The 11,323-nt window shown below is 35.3% G+C and overlaps 3 protein-coding genes across 4 annotated transcripts; 1 reads left to right on the top strand and 2 right to left on the bottom strand.

Annotated features, from left to right (window-relative positions):
• Positions 1–54: 54 nt before the first annotated feature.
• ktub (Tub domain-containing protein ktub) lies at positions 55–2,142 on the bottom strand. Its single transcript, XM_066730152.1, has 8 exons — positions 2,005–2,142; positions 1,578–1,713; positions 1,416–1,508; positions 1,174–1,346; positions 943–1,110; positions 515–860; positions 280–432; positions 55–204 (listed from the first exon to the last, which is right to left on the bottom strand). The coding sequence occupies exons 1-8, from the start codon at positions 2,044–2,046 to the stop codon at positions 71–73; spliced, it is 1,245 nt and encodes a 414-aa protein (XP_066586249.1). The 5' UTR covers positions 2,047–2,142; the 3' UTR covers positions 55–70.
• Positions 2,143–2,547: 405 nt separating this feature from the next.
• Positions 2,548–4,930, top strand: Trm1 (tRNA methyltransferase 1). 2 transcript variants are annotated; one of them, XM_066730151.1, is made up of 10 exons: positions 2,548–2,685; positions 2,765–2,899; positions 2,983–3,079; positions 3,150–3,337; positions 3,411–3,633; positions 3,701–3,994; positions 4,052–4,219; positions 4,281–4,439; positions 4,504–4,694; positions 4,760–4,930. In XM_066730151.1, the coding sequence occupies exons 2-10, from the start codon at positions 2,790–2,792 to the stop codon at positions 4,860–4,862; spliced, it is 1,533 nt and encodes a 510-aa protein (XP_066586248.1). In that variant the 5' UTR covers positions 2,548–2,685; positions 2,765–2,789; the 3' UTR covers positions 4,863–4,930. The 2 variants fall into 2 exon arrangements, with proteins under 2 accessions (XP_066586248.1, XP_066586246.1); XM_066730149.1 differs by having other exon boundaries at positions 2,557–2,899.
• Positions 4,698–7,116, bottom strand: LOC136775412 (carbonyl reductase [NADPH] 3-like). Its single transcript, XM_066730153.1, has 5 exons — positions 6,280–7,116; positions 5,972–6,206; positions 5,631–5,891; positions 5,326–5,564; positions 4,698–5,250 (listed from the first exon to the last, which is right to left on the bottom strand). The coding sequence occupies exons 2-5, from the start codon at positions 5,993–5,995 to the stop codon at positions 4,938–4,940; spliced, it is 837 nt and encodes a 278-aa protein (XP_066586250.1). The 5' UTR covers positions 5,996–6,206; positions 6,280–7,116; the 3' UTR covers positions 4,698–4,937.
• Between the last annotated feature and the right edge of the window lie 4,207 nt (positions 7,117–11,323).

Below are 11,323 nucleotides of genomic sequence, written 5' to 3'. Positions count from 1 at the left end.
GTGTAACAATAGAAGATTAGCTATAACAGGGACCTAATCACAGACTTCAATTAAAAACCTGGCCATATTATTATTCACAGGCCAGCTTACTATCAAAGCTGCTCAAGGCTATTGCAAATGCTTGCAAAGCGCAAAGTGGAAATCTATAATCCATGGTAAAAACGTCTTCCGCTACTCTGCCAAATTGCATCACGACGTAATCCACTAAAAGTAAAAGCATTTCATGTAAAAGGAAGGGAACAAATAATTTAGATTTATTTTTTTATAGATAGAATTTACCATCGCTATCGTGAACCACTTGAAAATTTTTCACAGATGCTTGTGTAACTCTTCCATGAAAGTTTAAAACGTAAGATTGTGTATCGTCATTCCATACTGGTGTTTTATTGTGGAGCTCTATTAAATTATCCATATTCTTCATTTTATACGATTCTGAAATCAGGGTAAAATTAGGGAAATAAAAATGATATAAAACTTTATAAATCTTAATGATCTTGTCAGTTTTAATTTTTACCGAGTAGAGTTTCCGATTCATCTTGGGGAGAAATGTCTACCCTTTTATTATCAGCACCAATTCCAGGAATTATGACAGTCATCTTTCGTGGACCCTTAAATCCTAAAACATTCGTGTCGTACACAACAGCAGCTAATTCTTGTCGCGGATTGAAACGTTCGTCTTTCTTGTCTCCTTTCATCAGTGAGTATCCATTGTCGTATACGGTAAATTGGGTACCGAGTAAATTGGATCTGAGCTTGCCGATGTAAGATTCTCCGCCCCTTGAAAGATCGGTTGGATCAGTTGAAATTAAATAATTACTAGTTGTACTTTTTTTCCTTTTGCGACCAGCTAAAAGAAACACCTGAAAAATAATTAATTCAGTTACTCATGGTTTCACCAAATAAATGAATTTATCTAATGCAGTTCAAGCTTTTATATATTACTTTTTTTCCATAATCACGTTCTAAATGCAAAAAATATGTAGGATACAGTCCTCTGTCCATTCCTTTTCTGTCGCGAGTTATTCTACATTTGTAATACATTTTTTTGTTAGCAGGTTGTAAAACAAACTGCTCAATATTTCCTTCGACATTCCCTTCCAATTCAGGGCTCTAAAAGTTTAAAATGGAATTAAACGTGTTTTGAGATTTTCTTAATGAATTTTGTATATTTACCGAAGATTGATTATCTCTATTAATTAAAATACTAGGCCCGTCTGAAGGAGCAACCCTTAAAGGTGATGGGCATGGTCTTTGCTCCAAATTTGGATGCAAGTCAATAGGTGAAGATTCTTCATCTGCACAATCACCAGTTTCCATCCCTTTGTATAAATCACCATGACTCACTTCTAAATAAGATTCAAGTTTTCCAGAGTGGTAAAATCACAGAACTTTAAATTTATTTTATCCACATTTACCTGTAATGCTTGCTTCTACCTCCTCATTCTCCATATACTTTCCCATTTCAGGATTCCTTTGAGATATATTTGGCTGGAGTGAACCACTATAACCTGGTAAAAAAAATATGATTAATAAATGTTTAAGAAATTTTATGATGGTATTATTATTATAACTCTTACCATGTATTATTTTGTCTGGGTTCATCCATTTTGTGGAATGGCTGGTAAGTTGTGTGGTAGAAATATTAGATGCTTGTACCATCCCACCAGCTCCAGTCTGTCGTTTTTGCTTCATTTTTTGCACTATTAACTGCCTCTGGAACAAATTTGTATAAGTCTTCAATTAACACTAAAATAACTTTTAAAAAACTTTCTTTTCTTATGACTAATAAAATCTGTTTAATGCAATAATAATGTATAAATATTTAATTTTGCACAGTCTGATTAACAGGCTCTGAATTAATTGACTGGAAGGGGAAGGATGAGCAAGACTGCTCTAATTCCAATAATTGCAGAACTGTAAAAAGTAGGCCGAGAAAAAACGCAGCTCGATCATTAAAGCAGGGTATTGGAAAGATTCATACATTTTTTGAGATTTCAATCTCACCTGCTGCTCCAATTTTTGTTGACGTAAATCGAGAGATGTCATATTTGCAAAATGTGGAGAAACAGCTAGTAAAGAAGTTCAAGAGTGCCAAAACTTTCGTTCAAAGAATTTTTTCGTTCTGTCACTGCCTTAGAAAAGTGTTATGAATTTGTTTACATTAAATACACACTCTACGGCTGCTCGTGGTACCTAGGCAACCATAGCCAACCTTCCACGGCTTCCACTATTCCGCCAGGCATTGTAACTACACACTTTAACCTTTAAAGCAACATGTCAGTCTGACATTATAAGGAATTTTTTATCAATTGAACAATACAATTCTAACGCTTTATAGGCTTCATATTCTTGCATTTCAATGTGGATTAAACAATCTAAACTTTTCCTGAATTTTGATTTATTATTTATATCTCATTAACTTATAGACATCTACTTAAGTTGATATTAACTTTTACAACGAGTAAACAAAAAAGTCTCCCCTTCCCTTCCACTAATCGGAGCGTTGAAATTTTTTAGGTTATGGTTATTCCAGGCAGAGAGAAATGGTTTGATTTGGTATGAACATGCGCTTGCGCTGCGCCCGCATCGCATCCGTCATTCGGTTTTGTACATACTACTATTACTACTACTATATTACGCACGGACCGTGTTTGTGAATCGTTCCTCATACATTTAACATTATATGTATGCAGCGGTATCTATAGGTTATGTTTGCGAGATTAAACTGTAATATAAATGTTAGCAGTCTTTTTTGTTTTTCTAGAAAGAAAAAATTTAGATTAATTACAATGTCAGCTTCAGAAAATGTAGAAAATATCAGAGAGGGGGAGGCAGAAATCTTGGTGAGAAATAAAAATGTTTTCTATAATCCTGTTCAAGAGTTCAACAGGGATTTGAGGTACCGAAATTACATGTATTAAATGAAAGTTTATATTATTTTAAATCTAATGACTTTTCATGTAGGTTTTTCTTTTTTTTTAGTATATCTGTTTTATCATTATTCTCTAAAGAAAGACACAAATACCTTAATGCAAAAGAAAACAAAAAGATCAATAGTCTGGAAACCTTTAAGGAGCAAGTATGAGATTTTTAATGATTAGATAAACAAATTAATTATTATTTACTTTGTGTATGCGCTTGATTTTTAGGAAGGCATAACTATTCTTGATGCTCTGGCTGCTACTGGACTGCGTAGTATCAGATATGCCAAAGAAATTCCTGATATAAAGCAAATAATTGCAAATGACATTTCTGCTAAAGCAGTTGAAAGCATGAAAGAAAATATTTTACATAATAATGTTGAACAATTAGTAACTCCAAGCCATGAAGATGCTACGTAATTTATAAAAATTTTTTATTTTATTTTTAAGATAATTTACCTTTCTTTTAATAATAAAAATTTATTTCAGTATGTTAATGTACCAGCACAGAAAAGATCGTTTTGATGCAATTGACCTAGACCCTTATGGCTGTCCATCAGTATTTCTAGATGGAGCTGTACAAAGTGTTTCTAATGGAGGAATATTATTAGTTACTGCAACAGATATGGCAGTATTAGCTGGTAATTCTCCAGAAACTTGCTTTGTAAAATATGGATCTGTTGCCTTAAAATCAAAAGCTTGTCATGAAATAGTATGTCTTACCCTTAAAATACCCTTTCGGTACTTTCGTAATATTAAATTAATTTTTTTTTTTTAAGGCACTTAGAATTTTATTGTACAGTATTTCATCTCATGCTGCACGGTATGGTCGTTATATAAAGCCTTTATTATCTATAAGTGTAGACTTTTATGTAAGAGTATTTGTACAAGTTTTTACAAGTCAATTAAAGTGCAAAGAAAACTCCAGCAAATCTGGAATGATTTTCAAATGCACAGGTTGTGAAAGTTTAAATTTTCAACCACTGGGGCAACCTAAAGCGACAAATGGTTTCAAATTACCAATTGCTCCTTCAGTGGACCAACTTTGCAAGCATTGTCAACACAGGCACCAAGTAATTTCTCTCTCTAATAAAAACAAATGAGAAATATTTTATATCTTTAATTTTTAGATAGGAGGCCCGGTATGGTTAGGACCTTTACATGATCAAGAATTTCTTTCACAATTATTACAAACAGTTGAGATAAAAAAATTTAATACCTCCAAAAGAATTCTGGGAGTCTTAAGTATGATAAGTGAAGAACTGGATCAACCTCTGTATTATACACTAGATCGTTTGGTTGGTTTTATTATTGAAACAATCTTTGACTACTTTATTAATATTGATCTTTATTTAGTAGATGTCTATCGTGAAATGTGACACAATGCCTATAATGACTTTCCGGTCGGCGTTGCTTAACGCTGGCTACCAAGTATCCTATTCTCATGCAAATAAAATATCAATCAAGACTAATGCTCCAAATTATGTAATCTGGGATATAGTAAGGGCATGGGAAAAAGTAAATATCAAATGTTAAATTTAGTAATTGTGTAACTTAATTGTTTTGAGTATTTATCTTGCAGGAACACCCAGCTAAGCGAGATAAATTACCGGAATCGTCTCCAGCCTATCGAATATTGAATGATAAATCTGCTACAGAAATCTCATTCAAAACCAACAGTGCTGCAAATCCAGTATCTCGTTTGCAGCATTTAACTCGGTTTCAATCAAATCCTACCGAGAATTGGGGCCCTGCTGTTCGATCAAAAACAAGGTAAACAGAGAAAAACTAATTTATTAATAAACAAAAGAATATTTAACAATTTAAAATTATTTTAGAATTGACATGCATAATGAAGAATCAAAGAAAGAAAGAAATCAAAATAAAAAATTAAAAAGGCAACGGCTAGAAAGCTCTGAAGATAGACCAGTTACAATTTAATGCATGGAATGATAGAAGTACATGTGCAAACTATTTTTATAAAAATATACTATTTGTATAATTGAGTATTTGATTTTAACAATTTTCTGTCCATTCTATAAGGGTTGTGTCGTACCAGACGTATTTTCCCTTAATATCTGTATTTTCTGGCAATAAAGCACAATAAACTGGAGCAACAGCTCCTTGGTCAATCGTCAAAACCCCCTTATGACTGGTCATGTCTGTGTCGACATACCCTGGATGTACTGAATTTATAACCAGATCCTCTCTGCTATCCTTGTCAAATATTTTTTGATGAATCCTAGCCAATGCTGAAACTGCAACTTTGCTAGCTACATAAGCAGAATTAGCCCAGCCAGCTTCTAAATGAATATTAACCTTTGCTGCCCTACAATTTTTACTCATTTAAAAATCTATTCCATTTATCATTTGATTATAATATTAATATAAAAGATAAACTTACTCAACAAAACTGTGCATTATATTATCCAATTCAGATTCTGTAAGGTTAGGATCAGATAATTTTTTTCTCAATGAATCACCAGGAATCTTGCAAAGCTGACCACAACTACTGGAAACATGTACCACACGGGCATGTGGTCTCAGCAATGGGTACAGTATATTACAAACATTCCTTAAGCTGAAATAATTTACACGTAGAGTTTCTTCAGCCTGCACACCAAATGGTTCAGTTGCTGCATTCTGAAATAAATAAATTTAAATATTTTGTGGAAGGATTATAAAAAATGATGTGTCAAAGATAGATACTTTAAAGGCAATAGCAGCATTATTAACAAGAACATCCAGGCCTCCATGAGCTTTTTGAAGATAATCTCTAAAGGTTTTGATACTGTCATTATCAGTAATGTCCAGCTGATGAAAATTTGGCTTTAGGCCTAGTTTCTCTAAATCCTCCACAGCTTTTTGACCACGACTAATATCTCGAGCAGTAAGATAAACTATTCCATTAAATTTTTCACACAAATTTTTAACAATTGCAAATCCAATTCCCTTATTAGATCCAGTGACCTGTTACAAATATTTATACTCTGATATAATAATAAATTATCAGGTTTTATAAACAATATTAAAGAAGGCAGATATTTTACCACTGCTACTTTTTGATTAGCCATGCTATACTTATATATATATACTGATTTTCAAGTAGGTATACCAAAAACCTTACAAAAGAAGATTGCAGAAAATATTTTTGTTAAATTATAATTTTCTTTTCTTCGAGGAGAAATATATTTCAGACAAAGGCTTTTAGCATTAGCAATTTCCTTTTTAAACTCTGATTTTACTAGTTTTTAATTGACAAAATTGTCCCTCAAAGATTCATTCCTAAGAAGAAATGTTTTGAAAATAGTAATGAACAATTAATAGCCAAAAATATATTTTTTAAATAATGTATTACCTAAAAGATTATTTTCCTCTACTGCCAGGCGCCAGCTCTGCTAAGTTACGCTTAAACCGCTAAATAATAAACGTAATCAATAGTGCTGTAGTAAATGTCAGAATATAGTCAACACCACCTAACTAATGCATGGCCCTCCATAGAACACAGAACAGAGGCCGTCCGGTATTTTCGATCAACACCGCACCGAACATGTCATCCGATCCATCCGTTATCCACCATTAGTCCGATTAGCAGTCCTGCGCCGGTCCAACCAATCAGAAATCCAGGTCCAATAATCCAACATCCAAGTTGGATGATCCAACTGGGTCTAGGCCCTAGGCCCTAGGGTCAATTTGACCAAGTAGGCTAAAGCCCAAGCTGCCCAAGTCTGACTTAAGTTAGTATAGTCCCCGTCACATTGGTAGCATTCAGCAGAGACAAATGTTGAGGGAGCGGTGTATGTTATTGGCTATTACTCTTAGATCCTATAATTTTATCCAATAGAAGTAGAAGTTTAAAAAGAAATCTGGTAACGTTACTGAGCTGCTACCTCTGCTGGCAAGCCTCATGTACGTACAACCAATGCCAGGTATGGCTTTTTCTAATGTTTCGATGCATTTAGGAACTGCTTTAAAAAGACACCAGCGCTCTTACTATGTAGTGCTAATACGCGCGCCTATGTATAACTCATCCTCGCTTATCTCGTATATACACAATGGGAAATTAAATCATATGTAGCTCAGGCATCGGATAGTGTAGTAATGAATTAAATAATATAATTCAACCCGGGAAAGAAAACTATAGTATAATTAACGGGAATCCGTATACCGACATTACATAGCGAAAACTATTTCGCATGCAACGTCATCATTTGTTGACGGATTGTAAAGTTATTACAGGTTTTTGGAAATGCCAGAAGCTTATCTACTAAGTTACGTTAGGAAAATTAACAAAAAATGAAAAAAAATTTTTGTTTAAATAAATATATTAACATTATTGAGAAACAACAATTAAATCGCAAAATCCCCCAACGTACTTTACTAGATAATGTTCATACGTTTCCAAAAAGTCCACAAATATGCAAATCTGTAAAGAAATGACGATGCTGCATGCGAAATAGTTTTCGCCCTGTAATGTCGGTATACGGATTCCCGTTAAGGTGTGGTGTGCTCTTGGCACTTCTACAAGATTCCCAAAGATCAGAAAATTAATTCGAATCATTTACTAATCGGAAGGGATCTTGTAGAAGTGAGCCCCCCCACCACGACAAGGTGGCACACCGTCGGGGAGGGAGGCGGCGCCGCCTCACCTGAAACAAAAAGAAAACAAAAATATACTTGAAAAAACGAGTATTCAACCCGAAATGTGGAAGGATTTTCAAAGAAAATATTTCCACATTTCAGATTCTAATTAGGAATTTCAAAGACAGACAAAGATATAAATTAATAAAGCATGCTACAAAAAGTGAATGAATAGAGAAACTAACTGAATTGTTACTTCTTTCTAGCTGTTAATTGAAAAGCTTCCTCCTCTCGAGCGTGAATGTTAATTCACACAACGGTCAACCAGATCATGACTGATACTCTCCTCAGTGACTAATTACCCTTACATTCTTTGTCCCTTGGTGTGGATCCGAGTTGTCACACGAAGAACTACTACGTCGAGGAAACGATTTACACATCAATAAAGATGGACCCCTATTAGGTGAACTTAATGAGCCAACGTCGAGAGTCCACAAGGACAAAGTAAGTAAGGGTTGATAGTCGCTGAAGGAGGATCAGCCCGAGCCAGTTGACACTCGAGAGTCCACTTCTCAATAAACACCTGTACTTGAATTAACAATGAATGAAAATAATAAGATTAAATTTATCTATCCTTGAAATTATTTAAATAAATGTGGACTTAAGTAAACGGACTGGTAATTAAGCCGTACTCGTTGACAGCCTTGTCCTACAAGAGTCCTTCCTAAAACATAAAATAAATTAAACAAGTATGAGAAATAAAAAAATAAATTATTTGCCAGTACGTCCTCTCCCGATGATGTCCCGATTCCAAGTGAGGGTTTGACTTGGTCCAACCCAGGATGGCAATGGCGCATGATTAGTGTTGGATTTATGTCGACATTGGGAAAATGCGGTCACTATCCATGGCTCTCTCCCGCTCCAACTGAAACAGAAAGAAAACAAAAATAAAATTGAAAAAACGAGTATTCAACCCGAAATGTGGAATGATTTTCAAGGAAAATATTTCCACATTTCAGATTCTAATTGGGAATTTCAAGGACAGACAAAGATATAAATTAATGAAGCATGCTACAAAAAGTGAATGAACAGAGAAGCTAACGAAATTGTTACTTCTTTCCAGCGGTTAGTTGAGAAGCTTCCTCCTCTCGAGCGTGAATGTTAATTCACACAAAGGTCAACCAGATCATGACTGATACTCTCCTCAGTGACTAATTACCCTTACATTCTTTGTCCCTTGGTGTGGATCCGAGTTGTCACACGAAGAACTACTACGTCGAGGAAACGATTTACACATCAATAAAGATGGACCCCTATTAGGTGAACTTAATGAGCCAACGTCGAGAGTCCACAAGGACAAAGTAAGTAAGGGTTGATAGTCGCTGAAGGAGGATCAGCCCGAGCCAGTTGACACTCGAGAGTCCACTTCTCAATAAACACCTGTACTTGAATTAACAATGAATGAAAATAATAAGATTAAATTTATCTATCCTTGAAATTATTTAAATAAATGTGGACTTAAGTAAACGGACTGGTAATTAAGCCGTACTCGTTGACAGCCTTGTCCTACAAGAGTCCTTCCTAAAACATAAAATAAATTAAACAAGTATGCGAAATAAAAAAATAAATTATTTGCCAGTACGTCCTCTCCCGATGATGTCCCGATTCCAAGTGAGGGTTTGACTTGGTCCAACCCAGGATGGCAATGGCGCATGATTAGTGTTGGATTTATGTCGACATTGGGAAAATGCGGTCACTATCCATGGCTCTCTCCCGCTCCAACTGAAACAGAAAGAAAACAAAAATAAAATTGAAAAAACGAGTATTCAACCCGAAATGTGGAAGGATTTTCAAGGAAAATATTTCCACATTTCAGATTCTAATTGGGAATTTCAAGGACAGACAAAGATATAAATTAATGAAGCATGCTACAAAAAGTGAATGAACAGAGAAGCTAACGAAATTGTTACTTCTTTCCAGCGGTTAGTTGAGAAGCTTCCTCCTCTCGAGCGTGAATGTTAATTCACACAAAGGTCAACCAGATCATGACTGATACTCTCCTCAGTGACTAATTACCCTTACATTCTTTGTCCCTTGGTGTGGATCCGAGTTGTCACACGAAGAACTACTACGTCGAGGAAACGATTTACACATCAATAAAGATGGACCCCTATTAGGTGAACTTAATGAGCCAACGTCGAGAGTCCACAAGGACAAAGTAAGTAAGGGTTGATAGTCGCTGAAGGAGGATCAGCCCGAGCCAGTTGACACTCGAGAGTCCACTTCTCAATAAACACCTGTACTTGAATTAACAATGAATGAAAATAATAAGATTAAATTTATCTATCCTTGAAATTATTTAAATAAATGTGGACTTAAGTAAACGGACTGGTAATTAAGCCGTACTCGTTGACAGCCTTGTCCTACAAGAGTCCTTCCTAAAACATAAAATAAATTAAACAAGTATGCGAAATAAAAAAATAAATTATTTGCCAGTACGTCCTCTCCCGATGATGTCCCGATTCCAAGTGAGGGTTTGACTTGGTCCAACCCAGGATGGCAATGGCGCATGATTAGTGTTGGATTTATGTCGACATTGGGAAAATGCGGTCACTATCCATGGCTCTCTCCCGCTCCAACTGAAACAGAAAGAAAACAAAAATAAAATTGAAAAAACGAGTATTCAACCCGAAATGTGGAAGGATTTTCAAGGAAAATATTTCCACATTTCAGATTCTAATTGGGAATTTCAAGGACAGACAAAGATATAAATTAATAAAGCATGCTACAAAAAGTGAATGAATAGAGAAACTAACTAAATTGTTACTTCTTTCTAGCTGTTAATTGAAAAGCTTCCTCCTCTCGAGCGTGAATGTTAATTCACACAAAGGTCAACCAGATCATGACTGATACTCTCCTCAGTGACTAATTACCCTTACATTCTTTGTCCCTTGGTGTGGATCCGAGTTGTCACACGAAGAACTACTACGTCGAGGAAACGATTTACACATCAATAAAGATGGACCCCTATTAGGTGAACTTAATGAGCCAACGTCGAGAGTCCACAAGGACAAAGTAAGTAAGGGTTGATAGTCGCTGAAGGAGGATCAGCCTGAGCCAGTTGACACTCGAGAGTCCACTTCTCAATAAACACCTGTACTTGAATTAACAATGAATGAAAATAATAAGATTAAATTTATCTATCCTTGAAATTATTTAAATAAATGTGGACTTAAGTAAACGGACTGGTAATTAAGCCGTACTCGTTGACAGCCTTGTCCTACAAGAGTCCTTCCTAAAACATAAAATAAATTAAACAAGTATGCGAAATAAAAAAATAAATTATTTGCCAGTACGTCCTCTCCCGATGATGTCCCGATTCCAAGTGAGGGTTTGACTTGGTCCAACCCAGGATGGCAATGGCGCATGATTAGTGTTGGATTTATGTCGACATTGGGAAAATGCGGTCACTATCCATGGCTCTCTCCCGCTCCAACTGAAACAGAAAGAAAACAAAAATAAAATTGAAAAAACGAGTATTCAACCCGAAATGTGGAAGGATTTTCAAGGAAAATATTTCCACATTTCAGATTCTAATTGGGAATTTCAAGGACAGACAAAGATATAAATTAATGAAGCATGCTACAAAAAGTGAATGAACAGAGAAGCTAACGAAATTGTTACTTCTTTCCAGCGGTTAGTTGAGAAGCTTCCTCCTCTCGAGCGTGAATGTTAATTCACACAAAGGTCGACCAGATCACGGCTGATACTCTCCTCAGTGACTAATTACCCTTACATTCTTTGTCCCTTGGTGTGGATCC

This window comes from Prorops nasuta, unplaced genomic scaffold (assembly GCF_024137725.1).
Source record: "Prorops nasuta isolate Cenicafe-Biocafe unplaced genomic scaffold, Cenicafe_Pnas_1.2 PNAS00008, whole genome shotgun sequence".
NCBI classification, from domain to species: Eukaryota; Metazoa; Arthropoda; class Insecta; order Hymenoptera; family Bethylidae; genus Prorops; species Prorops nasuta.
Note: the sequence above shows the minus strand (reverse complement) of the source record. Positions and strands in the feature narration are given on the sequence as shown.

Bases quoted from the DNA above. Each gene is read 5' to 3' on its own strand.
- ktub (XM_066730152.1), bottom strand. From the start codon at position 2,046: ATGACATCTCTCGATTTACGTCAACAAAAATTGGAGCAGCAG. The intron at 1,111-1,173 runs GTAAATATACAA...TTAAACTTTTAG, and splicing joins ATAGAGATAATCAATCTTCG to AGCCCTGAATTGGAAGGGAA. The intron at 205-279 runs GTAAATTCTATC...TTTTACTTTTAG, and splicing joins AGTGGTTCACGATAGCGATG to TGGATTACGTCGTGATGCAA.
- Trm1 (XM_066730149.1), top strand. From the start codon at position 2,709: ATGTTTGCGAGATTAAACTGTAATATAAATGTTAGCAGTCTTTTTTGT. The intron at 2,900-2,982 runs GTACCGAAATTA...CTTTTTTTTTAG, and splicing joins GAGTTCAACAGGGATTTGAG to TATATCTGTTTTATCATTAT. The intron at 4,440-4,503 runs GTAAATATCAAA...TTTATCTTGCAG, and splicing joins TAGTAAGGGCATGGGAAAAA to GAACACCCAGCTAAGCGAGA.
- LOC136775412 (XM_066730153.1), bottom strand. From the start codon at position 5,995: ATGGCTAATCAAAAAGTAGCAGTG. The intron at 5,892-5,971 runs GTAAAATATCTG...TATTTGTAACAG, and splicing joins CTAATCAAAAAGTAGCAGTG to GTCACTGGATCTAATAAGGG. The intron at 5,565-5,630 runs GTATCTATCTTT...TATTTATTTCAG, and splicing joins ATGCTGCTATTGCCTTTAAA to AATGCAGCAACTGAACCATT.